This window comes from Rhinoderma darwinii, chromosome 2 (genome assembly GCF_050947455.1).
Source record: "Rhinoderma darwinii isolate aRhiDar2 chromosome 2, aRhiDar2.hap1, whole genome shotgun sequence".
In the NCBI taxonomy this organism is placed as follows: domain Eukaryota; kingdom Metazoa; phylum Chordata; class Amphibia; order Anura; family Rhinodermatidae; genus Rhinoderma; species Rhinoderma darwinii.
Window position 1 is genome coordinate 26,154,040 of NC_134688.1, and position 24,882 is coordinate 26,178,921.

Consider the following 24,882-nt stretch of genomic DNA (forward strand, 5'->3'; position numbering starts at 1 on the left):
TGCCCTGCTTTGAGAAAATCAGTAAAGAAGCCGCAGCACTTCACTAAGAACCATGGGGGTCCCTGTGCCGCAGCACTTCACTAAGAACCATGGGGGTCCCTGTAGATCCTAGCAATAGACCATCACTTACTAAAGTGGGAAAAACTCTTTTAGGAAAGCAACAGGGCTGAACACGACCACTGCTTGCTTAAAGCTGCTATGAATTAATTTTCAGAGCAGCTTTAAAGAGTCTCTCACTCTCTCTCTCTGGAGAACCCAGGATTTCCATGCATTACACAGACAACATATTAATTTAAAATGGAAATGAGTAAAGCTTCATTCCCCTGTGGTGGCATTGATGGGCAATTGAACACCTGCTGTCAGATTTCTCGGTTTATTTTCTAAGAAAAAGGTATTGACCAATCTAACAAACAATAAAAACATGAGTCTCTACAGTTTTAGACTGTGTTTTCTACTGTCAAGTACCAGCTCTCCAGTTGCTGTCAGTCTACATCAATGTCAACTAGTAATTCTAAAGCGGTTGTCAGTCTTGGCTATTGTCAACTATCATTTGTACAGCTTTTGCCGGTCTTTGTCATTGTCAACTATCATTTCTACAGCTGTTATCAACTATCACTTCTTTAGTTGTTGTCTGCCTTGGCTAATATTAACTAGCAGTTCTTTAATTGTTGTCAATTTTTCTTTTCGAAAGCTGTTGTCAGTCTTAGTCATTGTCAACTATTAGTTCTTTAGCTGTTGTCAGTCTTCGGGCCCATCCACACGAGTGTGAATAACGTTCGTGTGCTGCGCATGGAAATCAAGCACAACATACGCGCCCATTGATTTCAATGGGGCCGTTCACACATGCGTGAGTTTTCACGCAGAGAGAGTCCGCTGCGTGAAACTCCCTGCATGTCCTGTATTGGTGCCTTTTCGCGCACCTACGCGCCCATTGAAGTCAATGGGTGCATGAAAAACACGCACCACACATGGATACACATCCGTGTGCGGTGCATGATTTGCGCATCAATTCAATTGAAAGATGTGCTTTGCGAGTGTGTGAAAAACACATGCCACTCGCAAAGCACACTGATACATACACGCAACACACACGGACCAGATTCAAGAGTGTTTTTTACGAACGTGAATCTGATACGCTCGTGTAAATGCAGCCTTAGTCGTTGTCAACTATCAGTTCTTTAGATGTTGTCAGTCTTGGCTGTTGTCAACTATCACTTCTACAGCTGTTGTCAGTCTTAGGCTTCGTTCACATCTGCGCTAGGGCTCTGTTCCGTCAATGCTTTCCGTTGGAACGGAGCCCTGACAGACACAAACGGAAACTGTAGGTTTCCGTTTCCATAACCACTGATTTCAATGGTGACAGATCCGGTGCCAATGGTTTCCGTTTGTCTCCGTTGTGCGAGGGTTCTGTCGTTTTGACGGAATAAATAGTCGATTGTCAGTCTTAACTGTTCTCAACTATCAATCCTACAGCTGTTGTCAGTCTTAGCTGTTGTCAGTCTTAGTTGTTGTCAGTCTTAGCTGTTGTCAGTCTTAGCTGTTGTCAGTCTTAGCTGTTGTCAGTCTTAGCTGTTGTCAGTCTTAGCTGTTGTCAGTCTTAGCTGCTATCAATTATCAGTTTTACGGCTGTTGTCAGTCTTGGTCATTAGTAGTTCTACAGTTATTGTCAATCTTTAGCAGCTTCCAGGCATTCTCTATCTCCTGACAATGGTAGGATGGGGAATGCTAGAAATATCGTTTGCACAGAAGCTGGAACATAGCAGGCTTTCCAGTACGATTCCATGTATCATAAATGCATAAGGCACAGCAGGAGTCTGAATAATAAACTTCAACTTGTTACAGCAACATATAAATTATGTAAAAAAAAAATCTTAAGATTTATATTTGATTATAGACTATTCCATGAACAGATTAGTTTAACTCAGTACAACTAGGAAGACTGTACTAACCCGCTAATGGCAGAAGACGACTTAGACAACTACAGACATATGATCAATACATTGCCGTCACAATATTAGTGCATATTGGAGTGAAAAGGGCAGATAAATGTTAACAAAATAGGGAGGTTGGATAGTTCTCGGATGCCTCTTGTTACTGTTGACAAAGTGGAAGAACGTGATGACAGCCTTAATGGGGCTAATAAGATCTATCGTCGATTTCTTCTAGACGGAGCAGTGCTCTTGAAAGGATCAAACTCATCCTGCAATGAAAAAAAAAAAAAGGTTTTATTTGAAACTCCTCTTACATATAACATATAAGCAGAGGTGTAACTTAAAGGGGTTGTCCAGGAATACATTTTATTTTTACCTAACGGGACATGTACATTTACTTATCTAATATAATATATATAATTTATATGTGGCAGCGTTACATACTTATAATTTGCGTTCACTTGACCGCACCAGGAGTACATTTTTCATTTCCTGTGACATTTCGGGTCTTTGCTCAGGCAGCTCTTCCGGCTGAACAAAGGCACGGCGTGTAATCAACTAAATTTATAGGCATTTAAATTTACTGCCTGTAAACACAGTTGATGATACGCTGTGCTTCTGTTCAGTCGGAAGTGCTGGCTGAGCAAAAACACGGATCGTCATCCATCGTAGTACACGCCCCCTCCTCCACCTATCTTGTTGTCCACGCCTCCTCCTCACACTTCAAAGAACAGCCGTAACATGGCCGAGAAGGAGGAAGAGGCGTGGACGACGAGACAGGAGGAGGAGTGGGTGTGTACTATGATCAACCGTGTTTACAATAAGTGGGATCAGAGGCGGAGCTCTGAAGAGCTCATGAAACATCCGCCCGGCCCACTGCCTGTAATGTAGGAGGAGGGTATTCTGCTGCTCCCTGTAGGAGCGGAATCCCTAGCCAGAGCTTTGGCCAAAGCTGTGGCTGGGGATTCCTCTCCAGGAGATGTCCCTCACTTCCCTGTCCATATATGGGCTCTGCGGCACTACCTACAAGAGGGGCTGTGTGGCATTACCTACAGGGGGGCTGTGGAATTATCTACAGAGGGCAGTGTGTCAGAAAATTTACAAATGAAATTCATCCGTTTCTAAAACGGATCAAAATAACACGGCCTGGAACGGATGCAAAACGGCCGAGAAAAACGGACCATATGACGGTCATACGACACTCGGACAGGGTCGTATGAATAGATCCTACATGTAGTTGATGATGCGCCGTGCCTTTGTTCAGTCGGAAGTGCGCGGAGCATCGTCTCTCCTAGTACACGCCCTCTGCTCCTCCTACTCTCTGATGTAGGAGAGGGCGGCGTTGTTATTCCTCAATCTCTGCGTGCCCCGATTGCTACATAAATACAGGGCTGATGGGGTTATGACCCCCATCATACCTGTATGTGACGCCCATCATCCAAGTCTATTACCCCCAACATCCCTGTCTATTACCCCCATCATTCCTGTATATAACTGCCATCATCCCAGGTATAGGATGTTGGGGATTATACACAGGGATGTTGGGGGTTATACCTAGGGATGTTCGGGGTAATACATAGGGATGATGGCAGTTATATGCAGGGGTGATGGGGTTATTTATATACAGGGGTGATGGGGGTTATATCCCCTTTAAGGCTCCTGGGCTCCAATGCAAAAGGCATCATATTTAGTATTGGTCTCCTCATATGGGGCAGAGTGATCTATTGGGACCCTTCAGGCTTCAAGTTTGCAACCTCTGCACCACCTATAATGATGTTAGTTATAAACTAAATTATTTTTGGAAGTTATGTGTTTTGACATATTTTATATCAATTATAATCCTAATAATAAAAAATAGTAAAATTAATGCAAAATATTACGCCCAGTTGTACTTTTACTTTTCAACACGCCCAGTTGTACTTTTGCAAGCCTCATTTGCATAAATACGAAAATGGTCATAACTTGGCCAAAAATGCTCGTTTTTTAAAAATAAAAACGTTACTGTAATCTACATTGCAGCGCCGATCTGCTGCAATAGCAGATAGGGGTTGCAAAATCTGGTGACAGAGCCTCTTTAAAGTCTTCTTTAATATTCAAAAACATGTCCCTCACAGACGACATTCCTTAAAATAATAGAACAGAGGGCGGCTTTCCTGTGTCTACAATAACCAGCAGGTGAATATAGTGGGGGAGATTTACTAAGCAGTCAATGGTGACTAGACTACCGTCAGAAGAGGATTCCCTCATGCATTGAACATTTGGATGGATCAGACAGCTTTACACCTCTCCTCTAGTCATTAGAGCGACACTGACTAAAGTCAATAGAAATCATTTCTATTGCCTCTAAATCCCTGAGGATGTTGGATAACGGCGAAACACGCGAAGTGGGGTGACTCTGATTTCTTATTTTACTGTAACGGATGCATGTTACTGTTGTGAAGGTGATTATTAAAGGGGTTGTGCAGGATTAGAAAACATTGCTGCTTTCTTCTAGGAACAGCGCAACACCTGTTTACAAGTTGTGTGTGATTTTGCAGCTCAGCCCAATTCACTTATATGGAGCTGAACTGCAATACTGGACAAAACCTATGGACAGGTATGGCGCTGTTTCTGGAAGAAAGCAAACATGTTTTCTAATCCTGTACAACCCCTTCAAAGTGTCCCTCCATGTCTGATATCCCACTTCTTCTGACATCAGGCGTCGAGATACCTTAATGCACGCTAGGCGGTACAGTAGCCAGGCAAACATACGATGCTTAGAGAGTATCGGGCACGGGTTCTATTAATTACTATATGTGCATCTCCATGCCTAATGTCAGATAGGGCTGGAGATCAGACTTCGATGGACACTTTAATGACAGTGTGGACTGCAGCCACACTTTCAAATACGAGAAGTACAGCTAAATAGTAATTAACATTATTCAAGAAACTACCATTAGTGCTATGAATGGAAATTTAACTGACAGGACAATACAACAAATAGGGTCAGGATAGACACCACATCAATTTTCATCATTTAGTAGTGTGGAATTTAGGTATTAGTTGCCTACATAGCAAATTGCTATAGAATAGTAACATGAAATATTGTAGACCCTGCATGACCCAGAGGAAAACGAAAAGAGAGAAGACAATGTTGAGCATATATCCTGGCAGGTCCTATAAAAGATCATTGATTAAGTCTCAAGACAAGAATGAAAATAGGTATATCGACGATGTATATATCATGAGTCCTAATATTCAATTGCAACCTCTTTAGGAATAACTTGTAAAACACCAGGAAGTATACTGGAGAGTAATGTCTCAATTTTTTTTGTAATATGCCTCTCTGAACCATCATCTTGACTTGCAGTGGGCTTTTCCATGTGAAATAAATATTGGTGGTGCAGAGGTTCCAGCTACATCTGGACATAGGAACCTGATGTGTTCTAAAGACCCTTTTGCTTCATGAGAGGATAGCAGTACTATAAATGGCTTTGGGGGTCCTGGTAAAAATTGCATCAGCAATGTCAAGCTACAGTACACCTCTGCTTTTTCCTAAGGAACAGAAGGTTGACGCACATTACGATGTTTTCGTGAAGTCTATTTAAAAAAATTGTCTAAACAAATTATTCACAATTTATTTATGTTCTTACAAATTAGATTCAGGCCTCATATAACAGACTTCACAGGGCACTGGTAACAACATAAATACAAATAATAACGACATACAGGATGTAAAGGGTTACACGATGCAGCCATTAACAGGCATATCACACTGGGCTTTAACTCCTTGACTTGGGGGTCACTGAAGCTGTAAATGACTTTAAATGTTAAGAAAGGAAATTCGGTTCCCTTGAGCTGAAGCTGTGAGTGTGTCAGATTTGGATCACTCATAGCTGGATCTAAAGCTACATCTCATACAAAGGAAAGCCTACATGACATGAATGCAAAAGTCTGCATATTAATAGTAGGAACTTCTGAGCAGGCCTGGGTGGCCAGGGCAAGCTGGGGTTCTTCGTTCATCATCTGCTATCTGACAATGTTCACGATATTTTCATTGAGTAACTTTTAACCCCTTGCTGTCCCATGATGTATTAGTACGTCATGGGAACTAAGCAGTTACGTAAGAACCAACATGACAGCAGGATGACTATTATCTCTGCTTAGGTTTCATTTTGATGATGTGGTTACTTCAAAAGCAGCATTACATCCTAGAAAATTATGTAGAAACAGACAGTACTGCCTCCCTGTCTCTTCCTTTGGATGTAAGTACGGCTAGTACTCCCTGTCTCTTTGTGTGGATGTTAGAATAAACAGTACTGCCTTCCTGTGGATGGAAGTACAGACAGTACTGCCTCCCTGTGGATGTAAGAATAGACACTACTGCCTCCCTGTATCTCTCTGTGGATGTAAGAATAGACAGTACTGTCTCCCTGTCTTTTTTGTGGTTGGAAGGACAGTACTGCCTCCCTGTCTCTCCCTGTGGATGTAAGAATAGACAGTGCTGCCTTTCTGTGGATGGAAGAACAGACAGTACTGCCTCCCTGTTGATGTAGGTACACACAGTACTGCCTCCCTGTCTCTCCTTGTGGATGTAAGAACAGACAGTATTGTCTCCCTGTCTCTCTCTGTGGATGTAAGAATAGACAATACTGCCTCCCTGTCTCTCCTTGTGGATGTAGGCACAAACAGTCCTGTCTACCTGTGGATGTAAGAACAGCCAGTACTGCCTCCCTCTCTCTCCCTGTGGATGTAAGCACAAGCAGTACTGCTTTCCGGTCACTCCCTGTGGATGTAAGAACAGACAGTACCATCTCCCTGCAAATAATGTAGGAACAACAGCCGCCATGTATTCGATGCAGGTACAGATACATTTGTGGTCAACATTATTGGCACCCTTGATAGTTTTGTCGATCACTGATTGATTATTTTAATAGCATGTCCAAAATCATTTATCCAAAAAGATGAAAATCCGGGATTACATAGAATAAATAAGAAAAAAACAATCTATGACATGGATAGATAAAGATGTAAGGGTATGTGCACACACACTAATTACGTCCGTAATTGACGGACGTATTTCGGCCGCAAGTACCGGACCGAACACAGTGCAGGGAGCTGGGCTCCTAGCATCATACTTATGTACGATGCTTGGAGTCCCTGCCTCGCTGCAGGACAACTGTCCAGTACTGAAACCCGACCCCGTGACCGGAGCACGGGGAACATGTTTTCAGTACGGGACAGTTGTCCTGCAGCGAGGCAGGGACTCCTAGCATCGTACATAAGTATGATGCTAGGAGCCCGGCTCCCTGCACTGTGTTCGGTCCGGTACTTGCGGCCGAAATAAGTCCGTCAATTACGGACGTAATTAGTGTGTGTGCACATACCCTAACAATCTATATCTTGACTTTTAACGCATTAAATACCCAGTGGCTAGATCTCTTATCTTGACTTTTTCAATGACTTTTGTTGTGTGATATCACGCTGCAGCAAGTTATCAGAATAAACTTGAAGATGGCTACATGCGTACCTTTCCTAATTCTTGGTTGTACAATCTTTGGCAACAATGTTGCCTCCAAACATTTTTGTGGCCATCTGTGAGCGTCTTGCACTTGTCTGTAACACATTCAAGGTCTTCATTCCCGCAATGTAGGTAGCAAAGCAGCCCAAAAAATTATAGATCCTTCACCATGTCCCACTGTAGGTAGGGGGCACTTTTCCTTATAGGTTTTATTTAGTCGTCTATAAACGCTGGTCTGCACTGCCAAAGAGCTCTATTTTGGTGTCATCTGTCCATAGGACATCACTCCACTTGTCCAAGAAGGATTGTGGTTTGTCTAAGTAAGTTTCAGCACAATTCAGTCGCACCTTTTTATGCTTTTCGTTAAGCAGTTAGATCTTTCTTTGCCCATAGAGCCTTTCTTTTTTTCAGGGTGCGGTGTATGATACACGTTGAAAACATCACTCCACTTGTCTACAGTTCAGCCAGAAGTTCTTTGGACGTGGTTTCTTTTCCACAATTTCCACCACGTTCTTGACTGTTCCAAGAGCAAACTTGTCGATAACATTTGGACCCGCTGAAGTAGTGATGTCAAGGTCTTTGGAGATATTCTTGTACCCTTAAGACTGCTTGTGCTGGATGACAATAGAATCTCTGGTCTGCTCAAACGTCTCTCAACTTTTTCGTTGTGGACAAAGAATATAAGTGCCATTTTAATTTAAAGCCACTATTCATAGGCTAATGTGAGCACTGACAAGGTGTGGACACGCGAGTCTAATACCTCAATCACTGGTTAGGCCTCATGCACACGACCATAAAAACACCCGTTATTGCGGGTCGTAATTACGACCCGAAATAACAGGCCGATAGACTTCTGTTAGCCACGGGTACCTTCCCGTTTTCTCACGGGAAGGTGCCCGTGCCGTTAAAAAGATAGAACATGTTCTATTTTTTTATTTTACGGGCCGTGCTGCTATACTTTATAATGGGGGCACGGCTCGGAAAAACGGCCGGCTGCCTGTGGCCGGCCGTGCTCGTATCTACGAGTCGTAATTACGAGCACGGTCGTGTGCATGAGGCCTTAGTCTTATGTTGTCCTTGTTTCTCACTGAACACTGGGTGCCAATAATCGAGTTCTGGCATTATTTTCATTTTCTTTTCTACCTTTTTTATTTGGTAGTTTTGTGTCCTTTGTTTATCTGTATAAAACATATGAATTTATGTAGACCCAAGCGGTTTCAATAAACACTTTATTTCAGGAGATATTTTACATTGCCCACTTAAAATTTAGGGTGCCAATAAAGTTGACCACAACTATAGTTCTGCCTCCCTGTCTCGCACTGTAAATGATATAGGCACAGATATTACTGCATCCTTGTCTCTCAATGTAGATAATGTAGTCACAGACAGTACAGTCGACCCAATAAATGATGCAGGGATCAATGGTGCTGCCTATCTTTGCAAATGATGTGGTCACGGATAGTACTTCCAGTCTCCCCATGCAAATGATGTAGGTATAGATATTACTGCCTCCCTGTCTCTCACTGTGGATAATTTAGTTACAGACGGTACTGCTACCCAATAAATAATGCAGGCAGTAATGGTACTTACTACCTGTCCTTGTAAATGATGTAGGCACGGCTAGTATTCCTTGTATCCAATGTAAACGATGTAGGCAGAGATAATTCTGCTTTCCTGTCTCTCACTGTAGATAATGTAGGCACAGACAGTACTGCCTCCCTGTTTTTCCCAGTGAGTAATGGTGTCATTCATTCATTCACATGATACAAAACACAACACAGCCTGTCACTATAGACGACTTGTCATGACTCTGGGTAGAGGCGACTGTCAGTAGGGAAAGGTCAAGTATTAACACTAGAAGTCTTATACTTTGATGCCCATCAAGAGTTAATTGACATTCCTGAATTTTTTTTTAACCCAACAAATGGTAGTCCAGAAATAATGAGAATTTTAGAGAAGGACTTAAGCCCCAGTCAGATGTGGCAGTATTGCTGCAGATTTGTGTTGTGGATTCTGCACTGTAAATCTGCTGTAATTTACAGTACAATTCATGTGGATGGGGTTCTAAAAAGCCCATCCACACGTAGTGGAAAAAAATCTGTGTGAAAATCAGAAAATGCAAAGTATTTTCTTTTGGGAAAACGTTGCAGATTTTCACCATGGATTTTACCATTTACAATGCAGGGTAAAATCCAAGCAAAAGCTGCAGAAAAACTTGCATTAGAAACTTGCCGAATATTTGCGCTGGAATCCAAGGCGGAAAAACTCTGTTACATTTGGAGTTACCTTAAGACAGCAACTATCTATCTATCTATCTATCTATCTATCTATCTATCTATCTATCTATCTATCTATCTATCTATCTATCTATCTATCTATCTATCTATCTATCTATCTGATATCTATCTATCTATCTGATATCTATCTATCTGATATCTATCTATCTGATATCTATCTATCTATCTATCTATCTATCTATCTATCTGATATCTATCTATCTATCTGATATCTATCTATCTGATATCTATCTATCTGATATCTATCTATCTGATATCTATCTATCTATCTGATATCTATCTATCTGATATCTATCTATCTGATATCTATCTATCTATCTGATATCTATCTATCTGATATCTATCTATCTGATATCTATCTATCTATCTATCTATCTATCTATCTATCTATCTATCTATCTATCTATCTATCTATCTATCTATCTATCTATCTATCTATCTATCTATCTATCTATCTATCTAATATCTATCTATCTATCTATCTAATATCTATCTATCTATCTATCTAATATCTATCTATCTATCTATCTGATATCTATCTATCTATCTATCTGATATCTATCTATCTGATATCTATCTATCTATCTATCTGATATCTATCTATCTATCTATCTATCTATCTATCTATCTATCTATCTATCTATCTATCTATCTATCTGATATCTATCTATCTGATATCTATCTATCTATCTATCTATCTATCTATCTATCTATCTATCTATCTATCTATCTATCTATCTATCTATCTATCTATCTATCCTACCGTTCAAAAGTTTGGGGTCACCCAGACAATTTTGTGTTTTCCATGAAAACTCACACTTATATTTATCAAATGAGTTGCAAAATGACTAGAAAATATAGTCAAGACATTGACAAGGTTAGAAATAATGATTTTTATTTGAAATAATAATTTTCTTCTTCAAACTTTGCTTTGGTCTTGGAATGCTCCATTTGCAGCAATTACAGCATTGCAGACCTTTGGCATTCTAGCTGTTAATTTGCTGAGGTAATCGGGAGAAATTTCACCCCATGCTTCCAGAAGCCCCTCCCACAAGTTGGATTGGCTTGATGGGCACTTCTTGCGTACCATACGGTCAAGCTGCTCCCACAACAGCTCAATGGGGTTGAGATCTGGTGACTGCGCTGGCCACTCCATTACAGATAGAATACCAGCTGCCTGCTTCTTCCCTAAATAGTTCTTGCATAATTTGGAGGTGTGCTTTGGGTCATTGTCCTGTTGTAGGATGAAATTGGCTCCAATCAAGCGCTGTCCACAGGGTATGGCATGGCGTTGCAAAATGGAGTAATAGCCTTCCTTATTCAAAATCCCTTTTACCTTGTACAAATCTCCTACTTTACCAGCACCAAAGCAACCCCAGACCACCACATTACCTCCACCATGCTTGACAGATGGCGTCAGGCACTCTTCCAGCATCTTTTCAGTTGTTCTGCGTCTCACAAATGTTCTTCTGTGTGATCCAAACACCTCAAACTTCGATTCGTCTGTCCATAACACTTTTTTCCAATCTTCCTCTGTCCAATGTCTGTGTGCTTTTGCCCATATTAATCTTTTCCTTTTATTATCCAGTCTCAGATATAGCTTTTCCTTTGCCACTCTGCCCTGAAGGCCAGCATCCCGGAGTCGCCTCTTCACTGTAGACGTTGACACTGGCGTTTTGCGGGTACTATTTAATGAAGCTGCCAGTTGAGGACCTGTGAGGCGTCTATTTCTCAAACTAGAGACTCTAATGTACTTGTCTTGTTGCTCAGTTGTGCAGCGGGGCCTCCCACTTCTCTTTCTACTCTGGTTAGAGCCTGTTTGTGCTGTACTCTGAAGGGAGTAGTACACACCGTTGTAGGAAATCTTTAGTTACTTGGCAATTTCTCGCATGGAATAGCCTTAATTTCTAAGAACAAGAATAGACTGTCGAGTTTCACATGAAAGCTCTCTTTTTCTAGCCATTTTGAGAGTTTAATAGAACCCACAAATGTAATGCTCCAGATTCTCAACTAGCTCAAAGGAAGGTCAATTTTATAGCTCCTCTAAACAGCAAAACTGTTTACAGCGGTGCTAACATAATTGCACAAGGGTTTTCAAGTGTTTTCTAATCATCCATTATCCTTCTTACACAGTTAGCAAACACAATGTACCTTTAGAACACTGGAGTGATGGTTGCTGGCAATGGGCCTCTATACACCTATGTAGATATTGCATTAAAAACCAGACGTTTGCAGCTAGAATAGTCATTTAGCAGATTAACAATGTATAGAGTGTATTTCTGATTAATTTAATGTTATCTTCATTGAAAAAAACTGTGCTGTTCTTTCAAAAGAAATGAAATTTCTAAGTGACCCTAAACTTTTGAACGGTAGTCTATCTATCTATCTATCTATCTATCTATCTATCTATCTATCTATCTATCTATCTATCTATCTATCTATCTATCTAATATCTATCTATCTATCTACACTACCGTTCAAAAGTTTGGGGTCACCTAGACAATTTTGTGTTTTCCATGAAAACTCACGGTAGTCTATCTATCTATCTATCTATCTATCTATCTATCTATCTATCTATCTATCTATCTATCTCATATCTATCTATCTCATATCTATCTATATATCTCATATCTATCTATATATCTCATATCTATCTATATATCTCATATCTATCTATATATCTCATATCTATCTATCTATCTATCTATCTATCTATCTATCTATCTATCTATCTATCTATCTATCTATCTATCTATCTATCTATCTCATATCTATCTATCTATCTATCTATCTATCTATCTATCTATCTATCTATCTATCTATCTATCTATCTATCTATCTATCTATCTATCTATTTAATATCTTTCTCATATATATCCATCTATCGATCTATCTCATATATATCTATCTATCCTGTATATACACCGATCAGCCATAACATTAAAACCACCTGCCTTTTTTGTGTAGGTCGCTCCTCGTGCAGCCAAAATAGCTCTGACCCATCGTGGCTTGGACTCCACAAGACCTCTGAAGGTCCCTGTGGTTTCTGGTGCCAAGATGTTAGCAGCAGATTCTTTAAGTCCTGTAAGATGTGAGGTGCGGCCCTCATAGATCAGACTTATTTTTTCAGCACATCTCACAGACGCTCAATCATATTGTGATCTGGGGAATTTGAAGGCCAAGTCAACACCTTGAACTCTGTCATGTTCCTCAAATTATTCCTGAACAATTTTTTGCAGTGTGGCAGGGACTTTTTCCTTCTAAAAAAGGTCACTGTCATTAAGTAATACCATTGCCATGAAAGAGTGCACTTGGTCTGCAATAATGATTAGGTAGGTGGTACGTATCGAAGTAGCATCGACATAAATGATAGGATCCATGGTTTCCCAGCAGAACATTACCCATAGCATCACACTGCCCCCGCCAGCTTGTCTTCTTCCCATAGTGTACCTGGTATTCCCCAGGTACGCGACGTACATTCATCCGACCGTGACTTAATTCATCAGACCAGGCCACCTTCTTCCATTGCTCCATGGTCCAGTTCTAATCCACATTTGCCCATTGTAGGTGCTTTCGGAGGTGGACAATGGTCAGCATGGGCACTTTGATTGGTCTGTGGCTACGAAGCACCAAACTCAACTAGCTGTGATGCTCTGCGTGTTATGACATCTTTCTATCATAGCCAGCAGAATTTTTTTCAGTGATTTATACTGCAGTAGCTCTTCTGAGGAATCGGACCAGACAGGCTAGCCCTCGCTCCTCTTGCCCATCAATGAGCCTTGGGTGCCCATGACCCATCTGCTGGTTCACCGGTTGTCCTTCCTTGGAGCACTTTTGGTAGATACTAACCACAGCCTACCGGGAACACCCCATAAGACTGGCTGTTTTGGAGATGTTCTGACCCAGTCGTCTAGACATCACAATTTGGCCCTTGTCGCTCAGATCCTTACACTTGCCCATTTTTCCTGCTTCCAACACATCAAATTCAAAAACTGACTGCAATTATATCCTACCTCTCGTCAGGCGCCATTGTAGTGAGATAAACAAACTTATTCATCCCACTTGTCAGTCCTTTTAGGGTATGTGCACACACACTAATTACGTCCGTAATTGACGGACGTATTTCGGCCGCAAGTAGTGGACCGAACACAGTGCAGGGAGCCGGGCTCCTAGCATCATAGTTATGTACGATGCTAGGAGTCCCTGCCTCTCCGTGGAACTACTGTCCCGTACTGAAAACATGATTACAGTACGGGACAGTTGTCCTGCAGCGAGGCAGGGGACTCCTAGCATCGTACATAAGTATGATGCTAGGAGCCCGGCTCCCTGCACTGTGTTCGGTCCGGGACTTGCGGCCGAAATACGTCCGTCAATTACGGACGTAATTAGTGTGTGTGCACATACCCTTAGAGTTATGGCTGACCGTTCTCTATCTTTCTGTGATATAGCCATTATATTATAGGCAGTATTTGACGTAAACATTTAAGTTCGGCCTGTCTTCTACAATTATATACTTTTTAGTAGGTGTCCTGTAATTGAGATCAGGTCCTATTAATAAAAAGTTAATGGAATTCTACTGTATTAGAATACAGCTCAACAATACTATAACTTATATAATACTGCCCTATATGAACAAAAACAATACTCCCACAATACTACCCCCTCTAGATGAGAATTTAACTATAGAAATACTGTCCCCAATAGATAGGGACTTAACTACTATAATTCTATCCTGATCGGCAGGTTTGTGACTGTGTGCAAGACATTTCACGATCCTACTGCATACTAATACTTACAATCTTTTTTATGTTCTTGCTATTATTTTCTGAGACGTGATAAGTGTTTTGTTAATGTTCATTTCTAGACTGTTTATAACTAATGGCTTGCAGCTAGGTAAGATTAGATTCATTTTTTTTATGTATTTTAATTGTAAAACTAATTTTAACACAATATAAAGAAAAATTCAGACAGATATCTAGTGCGAAAAAAAACATTCGAATTAATGAAAAAGGAAAATAATTACCCACATAAGAATGGCACCAGCAGAGGTACAGTAATTAGACGTCATCGCGGTGTGTACGCTTTTAAGAACTTTTGTGATCAGGAGACATGTCTGACATGTTAAATCAAAAATCTCATATCTATCTATCTATCTATCTATCTATCTATCTATCTATCTATCTCATATCTATCTATCTATCTATCTATCTATCTATCTATCTATCTATCTATCTATCTATCTATCTATCTATCAGAAAACAAAGTTTGATCCGCACATTCCAACAAAATGAAACAAAACATTACACGTGCAAAGAAGCCTAAGGGCCTGTTCACATCAGCGTTGCCTTTCCGTTCCGGGGTTCCTTCGGAGGTTTCCGTCGGGTGAATCCCGCAATGGAAAGTTAAACTGAAACCACAGCTTCCGTTACCATTGATATCAATGGTGGCGGAAACATTGCTAATGGTTTCCGTTCGTCACCATTCCGGCAGGTTTCCGTTTTTCAGACGGAATCAATAGCGCAGTCGACTGCGCTATTGATTCCGTCATTAAAACAGAAACCTGCCGGAACGGTGACGGAAACTGTGATTTCAGTTTGACTTTCAGTTTGACTTTCAGTTGCGGGGTTCACCCGACGGAAACCTCAGACGGAACCCCGGAACGGAAAGCCAACGCTGATGTGAACAGGCCCTTAGACTGCAAACAATACAATATTGTGTAAGGTGAACCTCACTATTGTAAGTAAATTCAGAAGTAATGCATATTTATTAATCTATAGCGCTTAGGTGACACTAGCCTTCACGGAGTGCTGTCGTCATTTTTGGATATTGTATTGTTTGCAGTCTTAGGCTTCCTTGCACTTGTATACATCTTTTGTTTCATTTTGTTGGAATGTGCTGATCAAACTTTGTTCCCTCTTATGTATTGCATATATGTGGGGTTGACTGCCTCCATTTTTGATCTTGCACTCCTCCCATTCTGGCCTGGGAGATTTTTAATAGTTTAATGCGGGTTCCTACCATCACTGGACATATGTAGGCTTAGTCCCAGTTGGGTGTATGTGCAGCGTAGGTTCCCACCTCAGAGGTCGCCTTGTCGTGGCAGGTGGGCTCACACAATTTGATCAAAATGTGCGCTAAGAACCTCCCTATTGTAAATAGATTTAGCAGTAATGCATATTTATTTATCTATAGCATTTAGGTGACATTAGTGTTCGCAGTGTGCTCTCGCCATTTTAGGATATTCTATCTATCTCACGTATTATCTATCTAATATTATCTATCTTTCATATTATCTATCTTTCTCATATCTATCAATCGAAAAATAGGCAGCACTACGTAGAATTCTATGGAGTGCTGCCTATTTTTTGATCGCTCTATATGTATATACATCATTACATACATTGATCGCTCATATATGTATATTTGACTTTGGTCATTTCCCTAGGGCTTGCACCCAAACACAGGCTGTGCTGCTGGACTTTTGTATTTCTATCTATCTATCTATCTATCTATCTATCTATCTATCTATCTATCTATCTATCTATCTATCTATCTATCTATCTATCTATCTTGTACCTATTTATCTAATAAATAGGGATGAATATTTCAACAGGACACTGCAATTAAGGTTCCTACGGTCCTCGGAAAAATAAATAGTCTTCTTTAACCCCTTCCCGCTCCTTGACGTACTATTACGTCATGGCAGCTGTATCGTTCGCGCTCCATGCCGTAATAGTACGTCTCGGGAGTAACGGCCGTTTCGGCCGTCCTCCCGACACATACAGGAGCTGTGACGCTGCTGTCTTGTTCAGCAGCTGTCACAGCTCCTACAGCGGGGACCGATCGCTGTGTCCCCGCTGATTAACCCCTTAAAAGCAGCGTTCTATAGAGATCGCGGCTTTTTAGGGGTTAAGCTGCCATCGCCGGCCTGCTACGCGATAGCGGCCGGCGATGGTGACTATGGCAACCGGACACCAAACAATGGCGTCCGGCTATGCCATAGACGGAAGCCTAGTGGGTCCTGACAACGTCAGGACTCACTATGCTTGCTGTCAGTGAGTAGCTGACAGTTCTAATACACTGCACTACGCATGTAGTGCAGTGTATTAGAATAGCGATCAGGGCCTCCTGCCCTCATGTCCCCTAGTGGGACAAAGTAATAAAGTAAAAAAAAAGTTAAAAAAAGATGTGTAAAAATAAGAAAATAAAAGATTTAAAAGTATTAAAAGTAAAAATCCCCCTTTTTCCCTTATCAGTCCTTTATTATTAATAAAAATATATAAACAAACAAATAAACTGTACATAATTGGTATCGCCGCGTCCGTAACGGCCTGAACTACAAAATTATTTCATTATTTATCCCGCACGGTGAACGCCGTAAAATAAAATAATAATAAACCGAACCACAATCACAATTCTTTGGTCACTTCACCTCCCAAAAAATTGAATAAAAAGAGATCAAAAAGTCGCATGTACCGAAAAATGGTACTGATCGAAACTACAGTTCGTTACGCAAAAAATAAGTCCTCGCACGGCTTTATTGATGGAAAAATAAAAAAGTTCTGGCTCTTAGAATAAGGTAACACAAAAAGTGAATGATTGTTTACAAAACGTATTTTATTGTGCAAACGCCATAAGACATAAAAAAAAAAACTATAAACATCTGGTATCGACGTAATCGTATCGCCCCGCAGAATAAAGTGAATATGTCATTTATAGCGCACGGTGAACGCTGTAAAAAAAAAACGAAAAAAAAAACAATCGTACAATTGCTGTTTTTTAGTCACCACGCCACCTAAAAATAGAATAAAAACTGATCAAAAAGCTGCATGCACCCCAAGAAAACTACAATGGATTCCTCAAGGGGTCTAGTTTCCAAATTGGGGTCACTTTTGGGGGGTTCCCAATGTTTTGGCACCACAAGACCTCTTCAAACCGGACATGGTGCCTAATAAAAAAGAGGCTTCAAAATCCACTAAGTGCTCCTTTGCTTCGGAGGCCGGCGCTTCAGTCCATTACCGCACTAGGGCCACATGTGGGATATTTCTCAAAACTGCAGAATCTGGGCAATAAATATTAAGTTGCGTTTCTCTGATAAATCCTTTTGTGTTATAAAAAAAATGGTATAAAGAGGATTTTCTGACAAAAAAAAAATGTAAATTTCACCTACGTTGCTCTAAATTTTGGTGAAACACCTAAAGGGTTCATAAACTTTCTAAATGCTGTTGTGAATACTTTGAGGGGTCTAGTTTCTAAAATGGGGTATTTGATAGGGGTTTCTAATATATGGGCCCCTCAAAGCAACTTCAGAACTGAACTGGAACCTAAAAAAATAAATAAATGAGGCAATACTTCGCTTCTTACATTATACTGATAATGAGCCGTGCCCACCCCGAGATGACCCCAGTTTTGACCGTTTGTATAAACGGAGACCCCTATTAGACCGTTCCAGTGCCCGGTTTTCCCAAGCATACACCCCCGAGAAGTGTATTTCTAATGATGAGTCCCTGGTACATTTTAAAGGGAGGGTTCAATTCCGCCAGTACCTGCCGGGTAAGAGGGCAAGGTATGGCGTGAAGATGTATAAGCTGTGAGAGTGCATCCGGGTATACCTACAGGTTTAGGATATATGAAGGAAAGGCCACCCCCAAACCAGACTGCATCCTGGACTACAATAGGTACATGGGAGGGATGGACTTGTAAGATCAAGCCCTGAAGCCCTACAGCGCCATGCGGTGTGGTATAAGAAGCTGGCCGGGCACATCATACAGATGGCATTGTACAATGCGTACATGCTACGTCGATGTGCAGGCCAGACGGGAACTTTCCTGGAATTTCAAGAGGTGATTATCAAGAACCTAATCTTTAGGGACCAAGAAGGGGGGGCACCCAGTACTTCTGGAAGCGAGCCCACACGCATCGTACCAGGGCAACACTTTCCAGGAGAAGTTCCCCAAACTGGCAAGAAGGGAAAAAGTCAAAAGAGGTGCAAAGTCTGCTATAAGAGGGCGATAATGGATGACACAATATATCAATGTGACACGTGTCCCGAATAACCAGAGCTCTGTATGAAAGTGTTTTAAAATTTATCATACATCCCTTGGTTTATAATTTACCCCAATTTTACTTACCCTGATGCACTCCACACAGCTTATCCCCCCTCGTCTTTCCCCTCTGGGCCCTGCTGTGTGTCCAGGCAGCTGATAACAGCCACATGTAGGGTATTGCCATACCCGGGAGAACCCACATTACAGTTTATGGGGTGTAGGTCTCCGGTCAAAATGCTCACTACACCTCTAGATGAATGCCTTAAGGGTGTAGTTTTTAAAACGGGGTCACTTCTTGCGGGTTTCAACTGTACTGGTACCTCAGGGGCTTCTGCATACATACTTCGCACTAGAAAATCCCCAGTAGGCCAAATGGTGGTCCTTTCCTTCTGAGCCCTCCCATGGGCCCAAACGGCAGTTTATCACAACAAATGGGGTATTGCGGCACTCAGAACAAATTGCGCAACAGAATGGGGTATTTTGTTTCTTGTGAAAATAAGAAATTTTCAGCCAAAACTACATATTATTTGAAAAAAATAATTTTGTTTTCATTCCCAGCCCAATTCAAATAAGTTCTGTGAAAAAACTATGGGGTCAAAATGGTCACAACACCCATAAATGAATTCCTTGAGGGGTGTAGTTTCCAAAATGGGGTCATTTGTGGTGGGTTTCTATTGCTTTGATACCTCTGGGGCTCTGCAAATGCGACATGGCACCCGAAAACCAATACAGCAAAATCTGTACTCCAAAGAACACACAGCGCTCCTTTCCTTCTGAGCCCTCCCATGGGCCCAAACGTCAGTTTATCACCACAAATGGGGTATTGCCGCACTCAGGACAAATTGGGCAACAAAATGGAGTATTTTATTTCTTGTGAAAATAAGAATTTTAGAGCTAAAATGACATATTATTGGAAAAAATATATATTTTTTTAAATTCCCAGCCCAATTCAAATAAGTTCTGTGAAGAAACTATGGAGTCTAAATGGTCACATTACCCATAAATGAATTCCTTGAGGGGTGTAGTTTCCAAAATGGGGTCACTTCTGGTGGGTTTCCATTGCTTTGATACCTCTGGGGCTCTGCAAATGCGACATGGCACCCGAAAACCAAACCAGCAAAATCTGTACTCCAAAGAACACACAGCGCTCCTTCCCTTCTGAGGCCTCCCATGGGCCCAAACGGCAGTTTATTGCCACAAATGGGGTATTGATGCACTCAGGAGAAATTGGGCAACAAAATGGAGTATTTTGTTCCCTGTGAAAATAAGAAATTTTCGTAAAAAATTACATCTTATTGGAAAAAATGTCATTTTTTTAATGTCACAGCCCAATTGAAATAGGTGCTGTGAAAAAACTGTGTGGTCAAAATGCTAACAACAACCATAAATGAATTCCTTGAGGGGTGTAGTTTCCAAAATGGGGTCACTTTTGGTGGGTTTCCATTGCTTTGATACCTCTGAGGCTCTGCAAATGCGACATGGCACCCGAAAACCTATAGCGCTCCTTTCCTTCTGAGCCCTCCCATGGGCCCAAACGGCAGTTTATCACCACAAATGGGGTATTGCCACACTAAGGACAAATTGGGCAACAAAATGGGGTATTTTGTTCCCTGTGAAAATAAGAAATTTTGATCACAAATGACATGTTATTGGAAAAAATGACATTTTTTTCATTTCAGAGCCCAATTCAAATACGTGCTGTGAAAAAACTGTGCGGTCAAAATGGTAACAACAACCCTAAATGAATTCCTTGAGGGGTGTAGTTTCCAAAATGGGGTCACTATTGGGGGATTCCTACTGTTTTGACACCTCAACACCTCTTCAAACCTGGCATGCTGCCTAAAATATATTCTAATAAAAAAGAGGACTCAAAATGCACTAGGTGCTTCTTTGCTTCTAGGGCTTGTGTTTTAGTCCACGAGCGCAGTAGGGCCACATGTGGGACATTTCTCAAAACTGCAGAATCTGGACAATACATATTTAGTAGTGTTTCTCTGGTAAAACCTTCTGTGTTACAGAAAAAAAAAATGAATAAAATTGAAATTCAGCAAGAAAAATGAAATTTGCAAATTTCACCTCCACTTTGCTTTAATTCCTGTGAAATGCCTGAAGGGTTAAAAAACTTTCTAACTGCTGTTTTGAATACTTTGAGGGGTCTAGTTTTTAAAATGGGGTGTTTTATCAGGGTTTCTAATACATAGGCCCCAAAAAGCCACTTCAGAACTCAAGAGGTACCTTAAAAAAAAGGCTTTTGAAATTTTCTTAAAAATATGAGAAATTGCTGTTTATGTTCTAAGCCTTGTAACGTCCAAGAAAAATAAAAGAATGTTCAAAAAACGATGCCAATCTAAAGTAGACATATGGGAAATGTGAACTAGTAACTATTTTGGGTGGTATAACCGTCTGTTTTACAAGCAGATGCATTTAAATTCTGAAAAATGCAATTTTTTCAAAATTTTCTCTACATTTTGCAATTTTTCACCAATAAACACTGAATATATCGACCACATTTTACCACGAACATGAAGCCCAATGTGTCACGAGAAAACAATCTCAGAATCGCTTGGGTAGGTTTAAGCATTCCGACGTTATTACCACATAAAGTGAAATATGTCAGATTTGAAAAATGGGCTCTGAGCCTTAAGGCCAAAACTAGGCTGCGTCCTTAAGGGGTTAAAGCCGCAAGTCATAACTCAAACAGACTAATTAAGTCGAGAGGCTGGGTGGAAGGTGAGAAGTTATCTCTGCCACAGCTCCATACTTTTTTCAATTTCATTTAGTCTAATATCTTGTGCTGTGATACAGAAAAACAGTTCATTAAAGTGACAATCCTAGAAGTTGATAGGGGAGATAAAAAAATATCTCCGGGGAAAACAAATAATCTTATGGGATGACGCAGAAACAGAATACGAGACATAAATGAAAGTGCAATGCACAGGGACATGTGACGGGGTCAAAATAATTCACGCTAATAAGATTATTAATAGTAGAGAATGATATAGAGAAATTAAGAAGAGTATGGAGCTGGAGGGCTTGAATGGAAAGCTGTTTTGCCAATCTTTCAATAACTCAGAGACATGTCTGTAGATAATGTTGGTAAGGATACATGATCTGGGTCCCCCACTGATCACTAGAACTAATGGGCCCCTGGTGTCATGCTCCTTCATCTCCAAGGTTATATAGATGGCCGTAGGAATGATTGGGACTGCAATTTTCCTGCCACGTTCATAGACCTCTAAGGCTCAAGACTTAGAAGAATCACAAATAAAAATAATGGATGTCCATGTTGTCCACAGATTTTCCTGTGATTACGCGAAGATCCAGCTGTCAAGGGCAGCAATGACTCTAAGGCTCTGTTCCCATTGCGTTGGAGCCCTATTTTCAACGTAGACATTGGAAAACCTCCCGGCACAAACACCAAACGTATCCATAGGGCTCCATTTACCCGATGGATGTCAAAAGTGTGCATTTTTTGGCTTCCACTGCACCAGAAACCCTTTTTTCAACTTATGGAAAATTGTAGTTCACTATACTTCTCTAAACAGATGCATCACGCAAAACAAAGTATACCGCACAGTATAAACAGTGGCATATATGTCGCAGCCTTTCATCGGAGGTATAGATCAGAAAATCCTCCTTATGTATACGTTCAATGAAAGGAAAAGCATAGGGAACAGAATCTAAGGTTGTAAATTAGATCGCAAGAGACCCAAAATTATTTATTAAAGACAACCCCTCTAAAGCCTGAGTCCAATTAGAAACCCAAAAATAGGGCGTCACTGCAGAAAGCCAAATATTCCCCTCTCCCTTGAGTCACAATTACTGGGATATCTGAAAACTGATATCTGGGGTGTTCTTATACTTGAGATTTGCGCTAGAAAACCTAGTACCTGCCTGCTTCGTGGATGTAAACCTGTGGAAACCGGTGGTTTTCTGTCTAATACTAACAGTACAACCACTCTACAAAGTAAAAAGAAATCTAATTACTGTGCCCATGTGAATAGGAGTGGAAAAACGACTGGAACACATAGCCGCAGCACTGCTCTAATGGCGAAGATCAGAGAAACCTCTCATCTCCGTCGTTTAACCTTTTGAATGCTGCAAATTCCGGCGACACGATCAAGTCCTATAGCTTGTATTTGAAGACAGCCTAGTGGCAATTAAAGTACCCCAGAGCTGTCTGACCATATTCCCTATTGTTCGAACATAGTTAAGTATGCCCTTTCCAAATGAAAAATTACAAAAATATACACAAAAAATGTCACGTACGTAAAGTACAACTTTACCTGCACAAAAACATAGCTTCATACAGCTACATCGAATAAAAAATAAAAGTTATGACCGCCGTAATGCATAGAGGAAAAAAATCTAAAAATGTTTCTAGTCCTCAAGGCCAAAATTGTTGCAGGCCTCAAGGGGTTTACTGTAAACACACGTGAATTTGTGAGTGCAGTTAGGGTTTTTAGAGAAAGTGGGTCAAACAAGCAAAAAAAAGTTCCAGATAGAGTTCCAAAAGCAGAGAGTAAGGGGAATCCCTTGACGATAAGATGATCACAGAGTGTTCCCCTGCTGGGACCCCACAGAGATCAGCTGTAATCTGTGGGGAAATCTGGCAGTAAGTGTTTCATTTGCCCGCAGCGCCCCCATGAGGGAAATTAAGAATTACACAGTGCCCATTCATATGAATAGGTTGTCTGTGTAATACAGGTGTCATGTTGGGTGCGTGGACCCACTGGACCGTACCGCCTTGACGGTATAGCAGTTGTCCAACAGGGTACAAGTCAAAGTCAATAGTTCGGATAGGTGTACCTGTTGTAACTTCTGACAGTAGCGAAGACAGGCTCGGATGAGACCTTGGCAGCAGCCAGACACCAGGCGTGGTGTAACCAGGAAGGTGTAGTATACAGCACAACATGACTCCAACTCTAAACGGCACTAGAACCAGGATAGCAAGGGACACAGGATACAGGTAGCAGGAACAGGAACACTGGGAACTGGGAAATACTAAAGGGACCACTTGCAGAGACTAACATAGGTAAATTACAACAATGCAGGAAGGGGCAGGGCCCTTTTTATAGTCCAGGGTGCTACGGGACACAGCAGAGAGAAGCGGAAGTGAGCGCTGGCGTCTCCTGAGGAGGAGATGCAGGCCAGCACTCACTGATCCATGGCTGAGGCCCTCAGGAGGTGAGTAAACTTGACGATCGGCGGCCATGGTTGTTACAGTATCCCCCCTCTTACGCCCTCTCCTCTTGGGACCAGAGCAAGAGAGAAACTTCTTCATGAGAATAGGGGCATACAGGTTCTCCTCTGGCTCCCAGGACCTCTCTTCAGGACCAAACTCCCTCCAATCCACCAAATAAAAACGTCTTCCTCCCACTCTCTTGGTGTCTTGGATCTCCTTAACCTCAAATGTATCCGATGAACCGCTGGGAGCAACTGCAGGACTAGGAATCTTGGTGTAGCGGTTCAGGACCACAGGCTTCAGAAGGAAGACATGGAAGGAGTTGGGGATCTTGAGGGTAGGAGGCAGCCGAAGCTTGTAGGAGACAGGGTTGATCTGTTGCAAGATCTTGAAGGGTCTGACGAACCTGGGAGCAAACTTGTATGATGGCACGCTCAGCCGGATATTTCTGGAGGACAGCCAGACCTTGGTACCTGGAAGAAACTGGGGAGGTTCTCTTCTCCTTGTGTCTGCCTTACGTTTCATGTGGTCGACCGCCAGCAGAATGGAGGATCGGGTCTGCTGCCAGATCTGCAGGAAGTCCCTAAATGCAGAATCAGCTGAGGGCACTTCGAACATAACGGATACCCTGAGAGGAATTCGTGGCTGTTGGCCGTAGACAATGAAGAACGGTGTAGTTCTTGTGGACTCGCTAGTATAGTTATTGTACGAGAACTCGGCCCAAGGAAGAAGCTGCACACAGTTGGAGATGAAGTGTCGTAGGTAGTCCTCAATGATCTGATTGATCCTCTGGACTTGACCATTGGACTGTGGATGGTAGGCTGAGGAAAAGTCCAACTTTACATTGAGGAGTTTACAGAGGGCTCTCCAGAACCTTGAGGTGAACTGAACCCCCCAATCAAACATGATATGCCGAGGTAAG

At 41.4% G+C, this 24,882-nt stretch overlaps 1 protein-coding gene across 3 annotated transcripts in view; it reads right to left on the minus strand.

Moving 5' to 3' along the window:
• Positions 1 to 359: 359 nt before the first annotated feature.
• MRE11 (MRE11 double strand break repair nuclease) overlaps positions 360 to 24,882 on the minus strand; it is a 297,684-nt gene continuing 273,161 nt past the window's right edge. For all 3 annotated transcript variants that reach the window (XR_012881284.1, XM_075851486.1, XM_075851485.1), the window contains one exon: positions 360 to 2,200. Coding sequence is in view for 2 of the 3 variants with exons in the window: in XM_075851486.1 (XP_075707601.1) it covers positions 2,147 to 2,200 (54 nt within the window). In the remaining variant the exon portion in view is untranslated. The remainder of the gene's footprint in view (positions 2,201 to 24,882) is intronic.